Genomic DNA, 20,373 nt, shown 5'->3' on the forward strand with positions numbered 1-20,373 from the left:
AGGAGAAAGAAGGAGAGAGGAAAGAAGGAAAGGAGAGGAAGAAAGGAACAGAGCAGGCATGAAAGGAAAAGGAAAAAGATTCTAGAAGTTAGGGCTTTAATAGAGATGTGGTGTAAGGAAATGTTACAGCAGATCAGAACTTCGCTGCAAAGCAGAAGAATTCTCTCAAAAAAGTAGTCGTCATTCCCTTCCTCCATACATTCCCATTCTGCCAAAACAAACCAGCCCTGTGGGGATCAGTCAGGAGCAATGCTGGGGTGACTCGGTCCCGTGGTTTGTCCAGATCCATGATGCTAAGCTCCCTCAGGTCCATGGAGCAGATGTGGTCAGTGAGATGGGAAGCAGCTCCCAGCTCAGGTCCCCTCAACCCAACGCCTCCGTATCGTGGCAGTGTGTAGAGGACCGGTTCTCTACATGCGGTTTTGTCTCGACATTGCTGCTGCTGCTGCTGCCAAGGCGCGTGGGGCAGTGCCGCGCCAACGCCCCCGGGAGCCGTCCGCGAGGTAAACAACCTCGTGCACCTGCACAGGGGAAAAAGGGCGCGAAAAGGGCAGAAGGTCGCCTCTAGGGCACGAACCGCACGTACTCACTTGCCATCTGCGCATGAGCAGGAGACCCCCAGATGCCCCAGCCCGTTTCTGGAAGGTTCCGAGAGGGCGGACTGCGCATGACAGTTAATCTGCATGGGAAGCGAGGAAGCACCTCCCGGAGGTGGGGCAAGAACCTATAAAAACTGCAGACTGTGTGACTAGCGGGGGGGGCCTTGCTTGTGACGACTGAGGAACTCGAGCGGAGTCAGCGGAACCAGACGGGAGCTTCCCGCTGCTGCCCCCCCTCCCCCCGGCCACCGAGACTCCCAAGAGAAGAGGACCAACGGGGCGCTGCTGGATCCATGGGTGGTGATATCGATCTTTCTCTCTCTCTCTCTGTCTTCCCCTTTTCCTCTCTTTTTCCTAAACATGTGACATGGGACATGTCTAGTTAGTTGATTCCATTTTGCCTTAATAAATCTTAAAACTGGTTGGCTGGTGTCGTTTCACCTTAATTCAGTCCAAGGGCATCACGAACTCAGTCGTTTGGCCCCAAGGGGAGGGAGGTCGTCCTGAACGACTCCCTTCGGGCCGCGACACAGGGCGTGCGCGAGGCTGGACCTTCAGCCCTTCCTTGGCTGCAGGCCTTACCTGGGGCTTTGCTCTCGTGTTATGCACCAGTTCTAGGCAGAAAAAGCTGGTTTTCAGCTGGTGTCCGTCAAAGGAATCAGGGCTTGTCTTCTTGCACAAGCAACAAGGAAGCTGCTCTGCACTCCCAGCCGGATACGAGGCCTCTGCAACGCAGCAGCACTTCTAGATCACGTCGGAGAACCCCTGCGTGGGACGGCAGACGCTCAGGACAGCATACGGCGTCAGCGGGACTGCACTGAGGACCCAGGGGCTCATGAACCTCTCACCGCCACCTGCCAAGCCTCATGGTGGACCCGGAGCAACGCCAGGGATGCTGCAGGACTGTTCCATGGCCATCAGGAAGCTCGGACCTGTGAAGCTCGGTTTCAGTGCTTCTGACCTGCCTGAGGTACCTGCAGCAGGACAAAGCCCAGGGCACTTTGCCTCCTGCTCTCCAGACCTGGTCCTTGCTGAGGAGCACTGAAAGGGCCTCAGGACCCCACATCACGTGTCACAGCAGGACCGCATGGGGAGACAGGCACACGGGAGGCATGGGATTTAGGAAGCGGTGAAGGCCATTCACTGAAATGGAAAATGGGATGGGGGAGCAAATGAAGCAGGATTCCACACTCTCCAGATTTTAAGGGGTTTTGAAGTTAAGTGTTTCTCTAGCCAGCCAGACAGCTTTTTAATAATATTCCCCCGTAAGGTATCTAAAAACCCCACTGTTTTCTCTCCCTCCCATCCTCCTTGCAGTTACCAAAATCAGCAACAAACAGGAATAGATGGAGCTGAAACCTTTCAGGACAAGGTCTTGTTCACCAAGTGGGGTCAGCAAAGACCATTTCAGTGGACAGGGGGTTTCTTCAAACAAGTCAGGAGCAACTGCAAAGCAGAAAAGTTATAACAAAAGCTGCACATAATAAAAGCAAGCCTTGATACTGGCAGCCCATACCCCTTCCACTATAGCCTACAAAAAAATTCCTTTTGTTAACATTAATATTTGACGGATGGGGTAGAACACACAAGGGCATTTTACTTGGATTTAAAAAAAAAAAACTGACACAGAAAGAGGCTTTTTTTTTAATAGAGGATCTCTCTGGGGGGGCTTGTATTCATACCACAAACATTCACTTTATTACATTTTATGGAACGGAGTTTAAATGCCAGTATATACAAGCCAACATTTCATTATTGGAATTTGTGTTTATTCACTTGCCATTGTCAGTCTGTTCCCCTTTGTCTTCTGGTGCTGCTCTTTATAAAAATCTATGATTTATGAATATGTGGCTTAGATCCTTCACAATATAGTGTGGCAAAGTGGTTCGATAAAAAGTTATTAAAGTTAAAAAAAAAAAAATCCATAGTTTCATGTGCTCTGCCCACTTTCTACAGCAAACCCCGGCCAGAGACTCCTATGCTAAGCAAACGCCGTGTGCATGACTGCATAATATAAAATACACGCTGAGAGACCTTGCTCAGCCAAAACTCCTGCTGAACGGCAGCCACTGCTGCCAAATCCAGTTTTGCCTACACGAGAGCTGCAGGATTATGCCTCAGCAAAGTTATGAAAGTTGTGTAGCCCAAAAGGGAGGGGGGAAAAAAAAGTCTGCCATAAAAAGTTCATTTTAAAATCAGGAAATGAAGACTTTTCCAGTAGCCTAAAGATACATAGTACCAAATGGCGTTGGGTTCCCAAGCGTTCCGCGTTTGGAGGGTGCACGCCATGCATTTAACTCGTTTCCAGACCGAAGCAGTCAGTCCTGCTGATTGCAGACTAAGCAAAGCAGACTGGCAGTTCCCAGGCCCCACTTAGAAAACGCATTTCCGCAGACATGTAACACCGCTTTAACCTTAAATAAAAGCGGAGTGAGGAAGAGGTGAGAGGAGCTGCAGGTGAGGCCGGCATGTCTGAGCCCCACCAGTGGGATGCCTTTGCTGCCCTGCGAAAGGGGTTGCCAGCCCACGGCAGCGATGGGGACCCGCGGCAGGGTGGCAGTCAAGCCAGAGAACCACGCGCTATTTTTTTGCTCCAGGACCCCGCTCGCTTCCCACACAGCATAGACCTGTTCTGAACACAGACGATGGTGGCTGAATTGACAGGACGCGGTTCAGCTAAAGCTGAAGTTCCCTTTGCTTAGACACAGCTCAGAGATGGGGTTATTAGATCTAGGCAGAATCTTAACAATTTAGCACAAGAAAGATGAGCGTTATACTTAAACCTTTTTTTTTTTAATACAACAACAACAAAAAACTTCCAACCAAAACTTAAATCCAGAGCATTAGAAATGCTTAGCTACCTTAAAAGCATACTCAGTATTTTTAGGAGTATGATTTTGCTTTCAGTGTGAACACAAAAGCACTATCACAAAGGGGTCTTCTCGAGGTGTTCCTGAGATGGGAACAGAACGCACTTCGAGGCCAGGCCTGCAAAGGTCTGATTCAAAGCAGTAGCATGTCTGGTTTACATACTGAACTACCTTGAAAATAGGCCTTCTTTTCCAAGCAGAGCATGCGAAGCAAATCTTGCTCAAGAAGAAGGCATGGTCAATAGTTGGAGTGACCTTGTGGTATAATATTTTAATACACAGCTCTGTATTTAGGTACTGTGTAAAGAAGACAAACTGTCTACTTCAAGCCAGATTAACCCCTTGCATCTCAGGTTTTTGCCTTTCCCTTTTTCACTGGAAGAATTAGAAACATATAATTCACAAAAGGGCTGGAATCTAAAATCACTCCTTTCCAAACCCATGGCATCTTTACCACTCAAAGTCTTCCGCACTTCACTGAGACACGTGCGCTGTGCCCGTAAGTGTTTTTGGCATGCACTAATTATCACCCACCTGCATGTTGAATGCAGCACGTACAGATGAAGAACCAGGTTTGCCAGAAAACTAGAACATGCAATCCCAGGAGTGCAATTTTCTGAGCAGGAATCTGGGGCAGGTACTTAATAAATCAGCTATGCCATGCGGCTAGAGCAAAAGTCTGATTTGGATCATCATACCTTGGTCCGCACCCAGCAGTACTGCTGATGCTCTGCAGCTGCATGGCCACGGAAGGGCGGAGAGGACAAATCGGCCGCTCTTCCATATGGCTGGCAAGAAACATGAATTGCCCAGAGCAGTGAGAGCAGAAGGAGATGCTTTCCAGCATGAAAGGTGATCTATTTGGCAGGAAAACACGAAAGGTGGCTGAATCTACTCAACTGCAGCACAACAGTAGCCAGCACAACAGGACGAGTACAAGAGCAGGGTTACAAGACTGTTCTGCTGCCCATATTTCCCGTTCCGAAATAGCTGAAAAAATATAGCTCTGCAAATGGCTATGAAGAGCCCTCTGTCTTTGTGTCAGAGCTGGATCCTTCAGCGAGCAAGGACTACCCCAGCGAGCCTGCCGCTCGCTCCAGGGAGGCATATGACTGTGCTGATCCCAGCACCCCCAAAATCTCTGTTCTGGCCCTGCACTACCACAGGACAGGGAAGCATCATCATGCAGGGGAGGCGTTCCTCTCTACACACCATGTCCTGCTGCCTCTGGGCTCAGCTACTTGAATAGAAGAGCTATCAAGACTGCACAGTCCCTCCATCACTGTTATCTCTTGCAAACACAGAATAACATTGATAATCCTACATCCTTGTGGGGATCTAAACTAGGTTGCAACCTGTTTCAGGTAACTGGGATAACTTTGCTAGCCCCAATGCTCTGTAGCCTGCCACATGCAGTCCTACACACCCATCTCCAGTGCAGATGAGAGGCTGGACGCTGGAATGGAAGGCAGGTATGAGCATGGGCCCCCAGCACAGCGACTCAGCTAGGCAGGCAAGAGCCCAGGGTCAATGTCACTGCTGCTGAAACACCAGGGTTTTGCATCTCACATACTCACGGTCTTCTGCTCCACATCCCAGGAAACACAACAGAGCATTTGGTTCATGTTGGATTCGCTGAGGTTAGATACCTAGATGCCCAGTTGTTCCACAGAAGTGGGAGAAACAAGTGACCCCACTTCTAAAAATATAGGTAATAAGCCCAGTAAAACACATTGACCAACATGAAGAGCAAAGGGAAAAGCAATTTAGAGTAGTGGTCTACATTGCTGGGGTTCTGAATAGTGAAATAACTGATAATCCTGTGCATTTTGTTTCTCAAAACAAATTTGATTTTCTCATGCGTTTTCATGGTCAGGTCACTGCAGTTGACATTATCACTGGAAATCTCAATGCTTGTAAAGCTGATTTTCCGTTTATAGCTGGCGATGGAGCTGTTGAGGATGTCGGTGATGCTGACTTCTTCCATTTCTTTAGTAAGTTCATTTGCAGACCCCTAGGAAACAACAGTATACAGTTAGTTTGGGGGTTGGCTCCTCCCATAGAGGAAAAGGGCTTACTCCACAGAGAGACCGTAAGGATAAGGATACAAGCACACAGCTTCATCCTTGTCCATTGAAAACTTCAGTATTTAAACCTAATTTTCAACTGCTCCCTATTTCTAGAAGTGCCTGAAGTCCCAGATAGGCCTACATTTCCACTGTATTTCTAGTGGAATCTGAAGTCCTTTGAGCAAGTCTCACTCTTGTCACTGAGCAACCCAACATCCATCTCCTACAAGATATTCTCCCTTTTCACTGGTCAGACAAACCTGCTCTTAGAGCTGTGCTCAGAGCATGTGTAGCAGATCACCACTCTGAAACATTAGCACAGGGGGACCTTCTGCACAGTAACTTAATGTCTTGGGAACTCACAGATGATGTGGGAAACACCTCTTCCCTCTCTGACAGGTTTTGGACCCTCTGTGACCACTGGGCTATAGGCCTGCTTGAATATTTACTTGCTCCCACTAAAGGAGAGTAGTTTCAACAATTCACCCTCTGTAACAGCCCCCTGAGAACACCACACAAACTGGCCATTGGCACTGTCTTCTGGGAAGGGAGAAATAAGGGTTCAGCCTTCCTCTCACAGAGGAAATTACCTTCCAGTTAAGTGTCCTAATCACAGATCTATTGCATAAAAGAAAGAGGTGTCTTATACTGGCTCTCCCTTTGGCTGCATTTTGAGAGGAACAGCTGCCAACACCTTGTTTTGGGAAAGAATGAACGAACGGCCTAACTACTTGAAACCCCACATGGAGCAAAGGTTTCCTTTCCTGTAGCCCAGAGCTTGGAGAGTCATTCCTGTGTTCCCCTGCATGTTCACTGATGGGGTGGCTGAGGCTGCTCCCACAGGACATGTGACCTGTTGTAAATTCATGTTCTGAGGTGCTTCATGCTCTCACCCATCAGCCAGGAGCTCAGCTCGGGGCTACAGACCCTATTCTAGTGGTCAACTAAAGTCCCTTCCTCAATGTGGTCTTGAAGATGGCATAACTAACCTTTAAGGCTGTTACTCCTTTGGCTAGTGTCAGAGACCCAGAGGTCTAGCATTATTCAAGACTGACAATACTATGTTTGTTACACACAAAACTTTAGATTAATGGACAATTAGGAAGAGCAGCTGTTACTGTACCCATAATAGGAAGGCCATTTTGTTCACCTAATGGAATACTAATTGTTGTTGATCCAAGCTGACTATGCTTATTAAGGTAGACCAGGCCTTACCTCTTGAGGTGTTTTAGCTGCACATTTTTGTGATGAGCTGTAGTGAGCCACTGCATATTCCACAAGGGCACCGAAGATGAAGCTGAAGCAGATGCCGAGATAAACGTCAATGGCCTTAATAAAACAGTTGGTTTTTGAAAGCGAACTTCGTGAGCCGATCATCAGAGTTGTCATGGAAAGCACCGTCGTTACTCCTTGAAAAGCAGAAAAGGAGAGTCTTTCACTTGTGGACACTTTGGAAAAGGCTTGGTCTATCCTTTTGCACATGGTGCCACCCTTTATTGCTAGCCAAGAAGAGCACAACGCCTTCTACCAAATCCAAACCATCCATCAACTGAACGCACTTGTAACACTAGCTACCCTGTTGGCACCGATGAGAGACTACTGAGAAGAACAGCCCCAGAGACACCGGACTGTAGGAAGCGAGGGCCTTGGCACAAGCCTTCCCCTCCTTTGGCAGCCTGGCTCGAATAGACACAGGGCTTTATTATTTTTCTTGCCTCCAGTAAAGAAGCCCAACCCTCCCCAAATTTGTTATAGAGAATGGGTGCTCTGTCCTCTGCCATGAATCTGCCAGGAGCCTTGACCATACACAGCTCTGCAGGCGGGGAGACATGCCAACCACAGCATCTCCTCCACTCTTTGCACTTCTAATCCAGCTCTTTGCTTCAAGTAAAAGCAGACTGCGAGCAGACCATTTTATACATCATTATAGAGCAGAGCGCTGAAAACAACTACCATTTACCCAACCATCAGAGGCTCCCCTGCCTTCTTAAATCTGCTCCCTTTGTAGGCAATAACTCACCAATACAAGTTCTTGCAGGGACTGAATCCAGCGTGATCCAAAAAGAAACCCAGGACAACATAACGAGCAGAGTGGAGGGAACATAGGTCTCCAAAATGAAGTAAAGGACATTCCTTCTCAGCTCAAACTGCAGTATCAGTCGTGGGTAACTGCCTATTCATGAAAGGAAGAAAGCACCCTCTAACTGAAATTCAGACACCCTAAAACCAAACCTTCCAGCTGATGTACATCAACAAAGCTTCACTGATACATTACATATACAAGCTTGACTTCTTGCCTGAGCAGTCTTACTTATCTAACATATCCTAGATGAGAGATCAGATATGCACAGCACTGGTAGGCAAGGAGATTTAATTAGACAGAGGATATCTATAACAATCTGTGGCTTTCAAGAGGCTCCTGAACTTACTCCACAGTGGGAATATATTATTCCAGGGTCTTAGCTCACAGTGCAGAAGGACTGATGCCTTCATCTGTTCTCAGATATTCAGCACAGCATATTTTTTCCAAGCAGCACTTTGAAGGGGCATTGCCAAGTTCAGTCTTATCTGACGGCTGAGACAGAAACAAAACATTTTCTCGTGATTTCATTGGGCTCTGGCTCATATCCCAAAGCATCCTGCTATCTCACCATCACAGGGATTTAGACCCAATGTCTTCATTAGTAATTTGTGATCTTTCCTAACTGGGTCTCTGTGCTTATAAACATTAAGTCAGATTAATCCATCTTTTAAATCAGTTTGTCATAATACTGACATAGGAGTTGTGGGGCTTATTTGCAAGCATTTTCAGGAGACACTTGTGGTGTTCAAACAATAGTTCCCTTTGAAATGTAAAAACAAAACCCATGTTGTTCTTGTGCTATGTATACTACAATAAACAACAAAATGTTGTTTATTTTTAAAACCTGGTCATTCTAAGGAAGTTTTGTCCCCTTATATGGTGTCTGTGATAGGACAGAAGAATTTTTACACTGATGATGAAAAAGACATTGTATTCTGATGTACAAAGGGATCTTATTCCATCAAAACGTGGTAGAGCTGTCATTTAGAAACAAAAGCATCTTTAAAAAGTTAGTTTTGCTCCCAGCTATTGTAAGCGTGGCTGGGTTGGCTCCCTGCAGTGCTTATAGTCTGCAGGCCTGGGAGGAAGGGAGGGGGTTTATTCGGGTATGTGTGGAGAAGGAAAGTAGTGGAGAATTAAAAAAACAAAACAGAACAAAAAGCACCAAGTGAATGTAGCATGTTAAAAATGCATCTCCCCCCAAATTTCCATCTTCCGTAATATCTTGATTACAACTGACTGGGTTTCACCATCTTCTTGCTATCTCTTTTCCTAAGATTAAGATTTGCTAAAGACTTCAGGGGTTCTTGAGTCTAAAGGTGCAGCCCGTGGAAGGGAAGGGGGACGCTTCAGAGCGCTTTCTCGCGATTCTCTATCACTGCTTCACCTGTTTCCTGCTGCGACTTGGAGACGAGGGTGTAGTAACGCTCCACCGTGTACTGGGAGAGGCGCAACTTCTCTATGCCGTGGACGGAGTCGTTTCCTCTCAGCCACGTGAACATTACATCATTTTCATCATATCCCCCTAGGGAGAACACAACGAACCGTGTTACTCTGGTGGCCCAGTAAATGCCCAGCTGCTGCCCTGCCCGTCCTTCTGGATGGACACAGGAATGCGATACAGTCATTGTAGGCTCGACAAAGCCCCTTTTACTAGTTCGGGCTGTTGGTGGAAGCTGGCTATTCTTCCATGTCTGTATTTTCAGTCTGGTGGTTCACATTTGAATAGAAACACGCACCTCTGTGAACAGTACACAACATGCAACGCTGCTGAGAATCTGTTCCAATTATTTAGATTGGTCATTTCAATTTTAAAATATTTGAACACCTTCAAAGATAATATTCGTTTCATCCCCAGTTTGCTTACATGTGGTAGGACAAGAAAACTACGGAAACGAGCAATCCTAGAGCATAGTTTCTTCAACCATAAGAGGGAGAGCAGGAAGAACAGTGGTTAAAAAGAAGAATCCAGATCCCTGTTAGTCCCTTACCATGGAGAAGCAGCACATTTCACTGGACCACCTGTGCAAATGTTCTAAAATATCAGAAAAGAGGTTTTTGTGTTCAGCTGGGCGAGAGCTTGACACTGAGGGTACTCTGCAGGTATGAACCAGGCTATTCTGCATGTACGTGGATAGCCCAGAGTACTTGTCCTAAAAGCAGCTTTCTCCACAGATCATTCCTCCTGTTCCTGAAGGCTTTAGTCACTGAGGACAAATAACATGCCACGCATGCTTAGATAGCATTGAACTGCTGCCCCAAAACATTGGGACAGATGAGATGAAGAATTCCAGCAGCATCAGTAAGTCCCATTCCTGGTGGCTGAGTAACTGCCTCCAGGAATGCAAATGATGACATAGCATTACCTCAGGTTAGACTGAAGGATGCCCTAAAGCTTGTATTCAGTCACCAGTGAGCCATTCACATCCAAAGTTTCACTTAATTTATGAAACCAGCCCATCAATCTCACTAATTTGATTCTTTTATTAAGTGCCTTTCTTTGAGAAAATGAGTAGGGACACTCTTACACTGATAATAACCTATTCATCCTGGTAGAAGGCACTGGACACAGTTGCTCTATCTTGATCTAATTGTGTTTTCTTATTAGACACAAATTACTAGAGCTTGAGTTTGATGAACTCCTAAATTAGATGTCCAGGGTCTGAATGCCTGTGTAGAGTCTGAAGCAAGTAACTTTTCAAAGTTTCTAGACAGTGTTATAAATTGTGGTTACTCAGGAAACGTTTATAATAAATGATAGATTGTTGTTAACTCATCTGGCATATATTTAAATAGTATTATTTCTGGGCACTTATCCTAATGAAATCTCCAGTGAGCAATGTGCATGCAATTTCATTGGAATTATGCAGCAACTGAGCATGATGTAGGATCCAATCACTTTTAAAACAGGCCAGCACAAGCTATACTTTAGCAGAAGAGGCCAATCATTACTATTTCAGGAGCTCTTCTTTGTAGTAAAGTTAATCAAAGTGAACTAATATGATTTTAATGTGCAAGTAGTATGTGCCTCCATAGGTGCTTCATGCTGCAACCTCAGAAGTTAAAATCTAGTCATTTTAAAATTGACTTTTAGATGTTTCCATGAAATGGGAGATGGTTGGTTCCTCATTTTGGAGCTTCACAGATAAGCTCACAAGACCAACAGCAGTGTTCTTGCTGAGCTCCTGTGTAGAATCCCTTTGGTTTCCTGCATTTTCCTGGAGTCTTTGCATCTACCTGTTATCACTTCTTAGCAAGTTTTGCCATGGTTGAACTTTTACTTGAATTAAGAGCAGGACTCACTATTCCTTTTCTTGAGATTTCCAAGGCTAAGGCTCCTCATGAATTTCTGTTGATGAGTATCCAATCACCTGCTATCAGGGCCCTCATAGAAAAGCTTATACCACAAAGCTAGGTTCGGCCTTAGTTTCAGTTCACCGGTTTCAGGCATATTCAATTCCTCTTCTAGTAAGAATAACCCTTCACGCTGTCTTGCTCATACTTGTACAGCCAGTGCCTGAATACTGTAGGTGTGACAGGTGTTATGTATGTAAAAATGTGAGAAGTTGTTCCCTACGGTACTGCACCCTGTGCACTGATCCCATGGGCTGGTTTTGATGAAGTGGTATGTGCAAAAGGATTTCCAAGTTGCAAAACTTGGAAAAACAGCAGCTATTATTTAATCCTTTACGTGCAAGACCGAACTATCTACCCACTCCTCAGTAAAGATATGATTTATTACCATTCTACTTCTATATAAATTGCACAGTGGCAAGAATCCTCTAAGCCATGGATTAGAACATAAGCGTTTGAAGCATGATGAGGGAAAATTGTTTTCTTTTGGAAATTAGTATTTGCAGGAACAAAAGCCTATTTCAGAGGCCCCTGTGGTCAATCCAAATGTTCCAGACAGACATTTACATAAGAATAAACAAATTTCAAGAAAAGTCAGGTTTCCCTAGAATATTATACTTACAGCTTTCTAGCTGCAGTCTGCACGTTTGTGTGTCCATGGGATACTTTGACAGGTCCATGTTACAAGCAACAGTAGTAGTAATTCTGTATGAGGACAAAGAACTTCAAAGGCTGCAATAAAACCATGTCATGGAGTATCTCTATTTTTCATAGCAAACTAAACCACAAGCATTCTGCTCTGTCATTCAGATCATTTTGACTTATGAAATAAATGGACTAATCTAATAAGACACCCCTTTTTAGGAGAATACACTCTCTGCAGCCACACTGATGAAAAGGTAACCTGAGGAGGAATTGCTGGGAATGTGCTGGGAGATTTAAGGTAGATTCATGTGTTTTCAACTGCTAGAGTTTACAACTCTTAAGCAATTACCACTTGTCCACTGGGGCAGAGTAACTGTCCACACACATACTGCAGCCTGCTCCAACTTGGAGAATAAATGAGGTAGCTTATAGCAACCTTACTTTGCACTTGAGGTAACTAGGACACACACAGTTACTCTGAGTGGGGAAGAGGTAGTGTCCCCAGACTTGCTAACACAATCACAGCGCACATTTTGGCAGTCACATTTACAAAATAGGTCTTTTGCTAAAGAGCAGAAATCATGGCACTGTGGCCCTGGATAAGCAAATAGCTGCCCACCATCTGTTAAGCTGTTACTGTTATGACGTCCTCCCTCCCTTCCTCCCCCAATCCATCTGACTCTACCCGTCTTGTCCCCTGCAGCACCAAAGCTTGGAAGCTTTCTGAGCAGGCACTGTCCTGTCCCACATACATAGCTTGTCCAGCATGTACCATGATGGGGAATCTGGATTCTTAACTGGGGTTTCTAAGCGCCCAGGACTGTGGGTAATGGATCAGAAGAGCACTGCCAAAGCTGCCTGGTTGACCCGAAACTCATTACCCATGACACTTTATATCCACTCTAGTCCAGCATAATTCTGGAAATCATCAGTGGTTTTCTGCACCATCATCAGCAGCAGAGCCCAGAGGTGGAGTTACCTTAAGGCATACAGGATGGTGCCATTAGAGAACAGCCTGATGAGGCGGTTCCCCACGGTCACGTCATGCAGAAAGGACCTTTTGGACTCCACGATGTACGTGTCGGGCACCCAGAGCAATTCCACCAGGCGAGCATCCAGCGTGAAGCTCTTGTTGCCATGAAAGACCAACCGGGGGTCGGTCCAGCGCTGCCGCAGATAGATGGTGGCTGTGTAATCCTGGGGGAGAGAGGGAAACCTGTGAAGATGCATATCCAGAAGACCTGCATTGGCATTAGCCTTGAGTATACCATGTGCCACAAGAGGCAAAACATATTTAACACATTGGATTTAAATAGCCCGTCAGAAAGACCTCAAGTGCATGCAGTAAAGTCAATAGATTTTCACTACAGCTATATTTACTATATTAAAGGATGTTTCTCACTTATTTATACTCTAAGATATTTTGTCTGAGGACTACAGAGTATATTCATAACACTTAAGTTTAAAGCTGACATGAGAAAGTATTGTAATTGGTATTTTTTCTGTCCATTTTGCAGGTAAGAAAACAGATTGGGAGCACATGCTCAAGACCAGTCAGCAAGTCACTGACATTAAAAATCAGTTATCTTCTAGAGTTGGAAAATTTTCCATGTACCATATACACGATCATGAAAGAGACACCTGCGCTGTGGAGAAAGAAAGGTAAGTAAATGTGACCCATTTACTATTTCACCAAAGAAGCAACAAAAACCAAACAAAAAAACATACAAAACCCAACAACTTGCAGCATTTTCTGTAATAGGAGGTTTTAATACAAGGACACTAGAATGAACTTAGCTTGAATTTAGCCTGCCAATAAACTATCTACAGTGACTGAAGTGTTTCCATATTGCCCCATCATAAAACACTAAGCAATGCTCAGCTCTAAAGATGTCTTCAAAATCCCATATACCTTATGGACAGACGCAGGATGCTGCTGTACTACTTGGCTTTCTTTGTTACAGAAGGATTAAATGCAGCAGTAATGCCTTTTATTTTTGAAACATCTCTATCAGGGACAGACTAACACTGGCGATTGCAGAACAGCATTAAGCTGCTCATGTTTTACCCCAGATATGGCTGCCTGCCAGTGGTGGATGAAACAGCTCTACTTCACTCAATCTACAATTTGTAAAATGCTTTAACAGAAAAGTTGCTAAGTAAATATCCGATAATAGCATCATGGTTTCTTAACTTTTAAGATTTTACTCTCAAACTGTGACTGAGGGAAAAAAAGTGACTGAAATGATGCAACCTTACTGCTTTCAATACAGTGAATAATAATAGTGGAAAAAGTGAAAAACTCTGGTAGATTTCAAACATTTTTGGGGGTACATAGTAAGCCTCTGCAATGCTCTCTGCGATACCGGAGGCATTTAGGTGAATCCTGCCAGAACATGGAGCTATTTTAGAAGGTCCTGTAGCAAAAGCAGTGTGAATAAGCGATTGCTGGTTCAGGGGTCAATCTGCCCCTTCCCCAGAACAAAAAGCTTTATCAGTGTTACCATATTCTATTTGATGGACTTGTTTAATTTGTCTGTGGGGTTAAAAAAAAAAAAAAAAAAACCTTGAAAGTACTGAAGCAAAGTGTTAAAAATTGTTCCTATTTCCCTACTCTTTCTTTGACTGAAACTGCTTGCTGAATTTGACTCAAGTTGCCCAGAGTTTTGGTCAACCTGAAACAGGAATTTTCAGCAATGAACTCCTTGAAATCCAGCTGGTATCAGAGGTGGAAGGAACCAAGCTCATCAGAGGTGGGAAAATTTTCTCTCTATACTCAAAAAAAAAAAAAAAAAAAATTTTTTTCCCCTCTTTGAGATGACTCCCAAGTATCCTTCTCAGTGCAAAGCCACATTTCTCCTCTCTGAGGCTCTGCCTGAGAAGAAACATAGGCAGTGTCTTCAGTCAGTCAGAGCCAGCAGTTACTACATGGCAAAAAGGGAAGGGGGAGGGAACACCACCACAAAAAATTGTATCCAAGGTCACTGAGTGAAGAATGACTTGGAGCTCTTCCATTTCAAAAGGGCCCGATTTGCAGGAGATGCTGAGGTTTTTTTGACCAGTAGGACCTTTGGAGCCATCTCTACTTACAAGCCCATGTTACCATGGCACCTGAGTAGTCTGCAACTATAAATAAGCCCTGTTCTCCTGGAAGTGGTCAGCAGCCACAGGAAAGCAAAGTGGCTTGGCTGTGACCCCACCGGAAGACTGTAGCTGAGTTGGTAGTTTTTGTGCTTGACACACACGAACATATGACAAGTCTCTCAGGCAGATCCTATTCTCTTCTCTTCTAAAATGAAAATGAAGCCACTTACCATGTCACTCTCAGATATACTAGAAATACTTGCGATGTCCAGACTCATTGCAATTCGAACAGGTTCTCCTGAGGAGGGAAAGAAAAGCTTAAGTGGAGAGAAGAAAAGAGAAAAAGGAGCACTGTAAGCACTGAGGATCCTGCATAGCATGGTCACAGCTCCCAGCCTGCCCATACTCAGTTATGCCATCTCTAAAACTTTAGCAGTGCAAAGGGCTAGACTACATGTCAGGGAGCTAGACTCACAGGTGGCTTCATAACACAAAACAAAGTTCTCACTTGCTCTGTTGTTGGGGGGCTAAACTTCTTTATTTGGTGGTGGTAGCAGAGAACAAATATTCATTACCACTACCTATGAGGATCAGCAGTGTAGACAAGCAGCATTTCAGTGGCATTTGCCCAGAGGAAACAAGGGCCAGTTTATCCCTTTTTACCCAGTCTACAATATCCATACAACGGCAAGAACGTTTAGTTTGTGCAAGTATTTCTCATGCATAGCTCTCAGAGCACTCTCCACCAGCAGGTACCAATCTGCATCCCTGGTTCTCAGGGAGGAAAAGTAAGAGGCAGAGAAATTTGGTGATTCCTGAGACCATGCATGGGGATAGAGGCAGAAATAGACCCAGGGTCCTGCCTGGTGGCCTCTCTAGCTACCTACAGCCCTCATCCTTGCTGCTGCCTGGGCTTCTCTCTTTTGTAGACTGAAGTAGTAGCTGCTAAGGGGCTACAGAAAGGCTCTCCTGTACTTTTCAGCCTGCCAATTAATCTGAGAAAGTGGGATTTGGTACCTAAAGTCTTTGGGAGAACACCTGCAGAAACCCCCACGGCCCATGGCTTTACAGGAGTGCCAAGTGTGTCCCCCCTTGAGAGCCCTATCAGTGAAACTGCTTCTCCAGGGAGCAACATTTCTCGCCAAGAAATGAACATTTTAGCCATTCAAAAAGCCATGCGTTAGAAACCTTCCCTGCTGTTGCTGGACAGATGGCCTGAATGCTTCCCACGGCACAGACCTCTCCCACAGCCCAACCTGAGAGCTTGCTAAATGGAAGAGGAAGAAAACTCAAGCAAGTGAGCACACTGTGCCAGTGAACTGCAGTTTGGCAGCAGACATTATGTTGTGCAGGTGCTTGTTCCTGCAGGCGATCACCTCTGCTCCTCTCCCTCCCCCATGGTAGGTCCTGGTCAGCCTTTCCAGTGTGAATCAGAGACTCTGGTGCTCTCAGGGGATGGAAGGAGAGACACCAAGACACCTTTGTTCAGGCACATTAGAAGCCCCATCTCATGGTCTCATTGGCTACATGGTGGTCTGGGCTCCAAGACAGCCGACCTCTGGGTCACTGTGCCTTGGTCCTGTATGTGGAACGTGGGTGCCGACTGTCATCAAGCTTGGAGGTACCATCTGCAGCCGCCACTTCAGCAGTGGCGGGAGTAGTCCCAAGGATGGATGTGGGAAGAGGACTATCATTTCTGTAGGCCTCATGGTAAATCACATGCAATTATACAGTGAAAGGGAAGATTGTAACACTACAGCCTGTGGAGCAGCTCTGCTGAAAAGGCCCTGGGGGTCATGGCAGGCAGCAAGCTGAAGATGAGCCAGGAGCGTGCCCTGGCAGCTAAGGAGGCCAGCAGCATGGGCTGGATGAAGAGGACCACAGCCATGGGACTGGAGGAAGCAATCGTGCCCCTCTGCTCAGTGCTTGTTAGACCATGTTGAGCTCCTCTGTCCAGCTTTGAGACATCTGATACAGGAAAGACATAGATAAACCTGAGCAAAACCAGAAGAGGGCCACCAGGATGGTTGGGGCTGGAGCACTTGCCCTGAGAAGAGGCTCAGGGAGCCAGGCTTGTTGGGCCTGGAGCAGAGATGGCCCCAGGAGGGACCCAGCAGCAGCCTGCCTCTGCCACAGGTGAGGTCATCAAGATGACAGAGCCAGGCAGTGCATGGCAGAAGAATGAGACAACAGGGATAAGTTGAAATGAGATATTCCAAGTGGATATAAGGAAAAGGAAAGCCCTTTTCCTCAGGAGGACAGTCCAACAGTGGAGCAGGTTGCCCAGAGAGGTTGTTTAGTCTCCATTTTTGGAGTTTTCCAAGACTTGACTGGAGAAAGCCCTGAGCAGCCTGGTCTGATCTCACAGCTGACCCTGCTTTGAGCAGGAGGGACCTCCTCAGGTCACTTCCGACCTCTGTTACCATCAGCTGAATATGATCTGTCCTAGATACAAGTTTCTGTGCTTCTAGGTGACAGCAGTCAATGCACAACTGGTGACACTGCTCCCCAGTGTAACTGAAGAGTCTTAGATGACCTTCTCCAATTAAATTAAGAGACATAGGGAGCCTCTAAGTCAAAAAGACAGATATGCAGTAAAGATTATCAGTAGTGAAAACAGCTTGCAAAACAGAAATGCAACAGCCTTTGCTTTTTTTTTTTTTTTTTTTTTTTTTTTTTTTTAAACATTCTAAATCTTAGTGGTCTGCTTTTTTCAAGCATTAACTCTTAAAATTTACCACAAGAGGGCAGCTCCTTCCCAGGAAATGTCACTGCTGGTAGCTAGAGAAAGTTCACCATGTCCAGCAAGATAGTAATAAATATCTTTGAAAGACATGTGTAATTATTATAAAAGCAGAAAGACCCAAATAGATTGAACTCCAGATGGCTTCAGTATAAATTTGGGGCCCAAAAAATGGAGTCTGCCCCCTGGACCATGGGGACTGTTGCGCTGATGCACACAAATCCTTCTGTGTTAGTAGGACTTGCCAGGCCTTGGCGCCTTCCAAGACTTGGCCCACTCTGCCTAAGTGATCAGCACAGTAATGCCTCTCCTCATGAGGCTTGCTGAAACTTCTTCTCAAGGTCTTTAAAAAGCATTTAGGAAAGTTCAGAGGAATCCAATTGGTAAAGCTTCTTCTAGATTACTTCTTTCTTTCTTTTTTTTAAAAAACTGTTCCAAAACCCAAAATATATTCATTTGCAAAAGTTAAGTAATTCTCATTTGGGTCCTTACGTCTTATTTTCAAGGTCCTCCCACATATTTAGACACTTGAAACCCACCAAAATCAGTGACCAGTGGGTAGATCTTTGAGGACTTAGGCTTCTGGAGGAGGTCAAACCTGAGGCCTGATTTTTTTTTTTTTTTTTTTTTTTTAACATTTATGGCTATGCTAGGCATAGGCTGGTGTAGATGCATTTAAATCTCTATTGCATAATTCAGAAGCATCTGCTAATTTCTGTGACAGGTTTCAGTGAAGCCTTTATATTCCTTCATGAGATCAGACATGCTGGGCATAACAATATGTTAAATTCCTTATTGTCCCAGAAATTTATCACCACAGTGAAAAAAAGAGGAAGAGGCTAACAAGTCACAGAAGTACAAGGCCAGTCTGCAGGAACTAGAGTAGGAAACATGCAAGTCCCAGCTAGAACTGATGAAGAATTTTTCTACCAAGCATTGTTTCAGTTATGAGTTCTGGCAGAAAAGCAAAATTTATCAAAATTTTCGTAATATTGCTTTTATTGAAACTTTCATCAATATTTTTCAGGTGTTGAATGTAATTCTGAGAAACCCATTCTTCCAAGTGCTTACAACACTCGCATGGAAAGTGGGAGACACCTGACAGTAGACCTAGGTGAGTTCCTAAATAACTATCTGTCAGGATGCTCTCTTCCTGAAGCATCACAGAGGATTAAAGCAGGTTTAGTTTGTGTCCCAGTGCTGAATGAAAGCATGTGCCAAAAGTCAGTGTTTTTCATAGCAATAATTCTTGGTTTTGAGCTTGCCCTGCTTGTAACACTATATTTTAAGGGCAGCTTCATGACTAAATTTGCTGATTGTCCACATGATTTATCTGCAAGAATGCCTGGGGTAGCCGAGGTTGTATCCTGGGGCAGAGTCTTAGGTTTAGAGCATCTTCCAGAGCCTCTCCACCTGGGCCTGAATGGCCCAGGCCACCTTCATGCATCCCATGCTTGACATCGAGCTAGCGACTATTCACGATTCCCCTGCGACATGAGCATTTTTGATCTTCCTTAGAAGGTGACTGTTGCTGTCTGCCACACGGCAGGTAGGATTTCCAGACAGCCTTGGTCCTCAAACCAACGTGGACTCGCAAGCCAGGTCTCGGGAGAGCTCTGGATGCAGCCAGTTGCTCTATGAGTTCACCCTCTGCACCTCACCAAGTGTGCCGAGCAAAATCTAAAAACAGACTGTCTAAAAACTAAGCTGCAGCCCCCTGTAGTGGAAATAAGATCCCTGACACTGGGATCAAACTGTTCAACCAGACAAGGAGAATGGCCACAATCTACTAAATAGAAATAAATGAACAAAAATAAACAAGACCACCACAAGGGTCAGACTCTAAACAGAAGCGCACACAAATAGAGCAGAGTTTAGGTCCAGCTGCTCTGCTAGATCTTTCATGGACATGTTGAACTTCCATAAACTCCCTGTTCTTAGCTTCACATATGGACGTGCTCTAATGCCTTGCATGCGCATGCACAACTGTGCAAGAAAACACCGGATGCACAGAAACGAGAGCAGACTTTGGCTACTAGCCACACGAGCCTCCCAGACCTTTCATCACACAGTCAAATGCATGTAGCTGACATACCGCCAAAGTAGGGCCGGAGGTATTTGTTGTATCCCATGGTGAGGTTCTCAAATCCAGGGAGGGATGTCGCAGCGCTGCTGCGCACATCGGGCAGGTGAGCCAGGGAGGCCCTCCTAGGAGAACAAACACGAGCTGTCACATGTGGCCGGGCACGCTGGGCACAGCTGGTGGGCAACCGCAGCCATGCTTCCAGCGCATGCCTGGACAAGCAAAAAAACTGTACCAAACTCTTATTAAAAATAAATAGATTGCTGAAATTGCTAGCACTCACTCCTATCGCTTAACTTGGCTGACTAATCGGCATTGTGAAGAGGTGTGAAAACAGCAAAGGACCTCAACCATCACCCACAGGTTTGCAACACAATGACTTAAGAACATTCTTAAAATGTCCCAGACAAATTCGGGCAAGGTCTACAAGTCTTAATAGCCTGCAGTCTCCCCCTTCTGACTCCCCTCATACAATCTGTATAAGGAAAATGCATTTCTTTTTTCCATCAAGCTTATGATAACCTGAGGCAGATCTTACTAAGAGCTCCTCCTCCTCCCAGAGCAATAATCCCCTAAACGAGCTTCTCTCCTCATTTGTTAGTGTCAGACAGCATCCCCACAGCCAGTGTCGGGGTAAGACCTCCAAGGTCCCTGGATGGGAAAGGCAGAGCCATTAGCACTTCACAGCCAGCCACAAAGCTTTGCGACCCGGCCTGTACCTACCTGCCATCCATACAGCAGGTTTGATACCACTCTACTATTGCAATGTCCAAATTAGTATTTTACGGCTAGGCAATAAAGCTAATATCTGGCATTGCGAGGCTCTTGGATCTGTACCATCAG

The 20,373-nt window shown here is 45.3% G+C and overlaps 1 protein-coding gene and 1 long non-coding RNA gene across 6 annotated transcripts in view; one reads left to right on the top strand and one right to left on the bottom strand.

The window, feature by feature from the left end:
* Positions 1-847: 847 nt before the first annotated feature.
* LOC135330011 (uncharacterized) lies at positions 848-1,502 on the top strand. Its single transcript, XR_010391716.1, has 2 exons — positions 848-896; positions 1,212-1,502. It is a non-coding gene; the product is annotated as an uncharacterized LOC135330011 (long non-coding RNA).
* A 727-nt stretch (positions 1,503-2,229) lies between these two features.
* GABRP (gamma-aminobutyric acid type A receptor subunit pi) overlaps positions 2,230-20,373 on the bottom strand; it is a 31,105-nt gene continuing 12,961 nt past the window's right edge. For 4 of the 5 annotated variants that reach the window (XM_026098468.2, XM_026098466.2, XM_026098467.2 and 1 more), the window contains exons 3-10: positions 19,543-19,655; positions 14,935-15,002; positions 12,600-12,817; positions 11,598-11,680; positions 9,009-9,146; positions 7,559-7,711; positions 6,754-6,947; positions 2,230-5,483 (exon numbers count right to left, since the gene is read on the bottom strand). In XM_026098468.2, coding sequence (XP_025954253.1) covers positions 5,169-5,483; positions 6,754-6,947; positions 7,559-7,711; positions 9,009-9,146; positions 11,598-11,680; positions 12,600-12,817; positions 14,935-15,002; positions 19,543-19,655 — 1,282 coding nt within the window. In that variant the 3' untranslated portion in view covers positions 2,230-5,168. Of the gene's footprint in view, positions 5,484-6,753; positions 6,948-7,558; positions 7,712-9,008; positions 9,147-11,597; positions 11,681-12,599; positions 12,818-14,934; positions 15,022-19,542; positions 19,656-20,373 lie in introns of all 5 variants that reach the window. The other variant, XM_026098470.2, reaches the window with a different exon arrangement.

The sequence above is a fragment of the Dromaius novaehollandiae genome, chromosome 15, assembly GCF_036370855.1.
Source record: "Dromaius novaehollandiae isolate bDroNov1 chromosome 15, bDroNov1.hap1, whole genome shotgun sequence".
NCBI lineage: Eukaryota > Metazoa > Chordata > Aves > Casuariiformes > Dromaiidae > Dromaius > Dromaius novaehollandiae.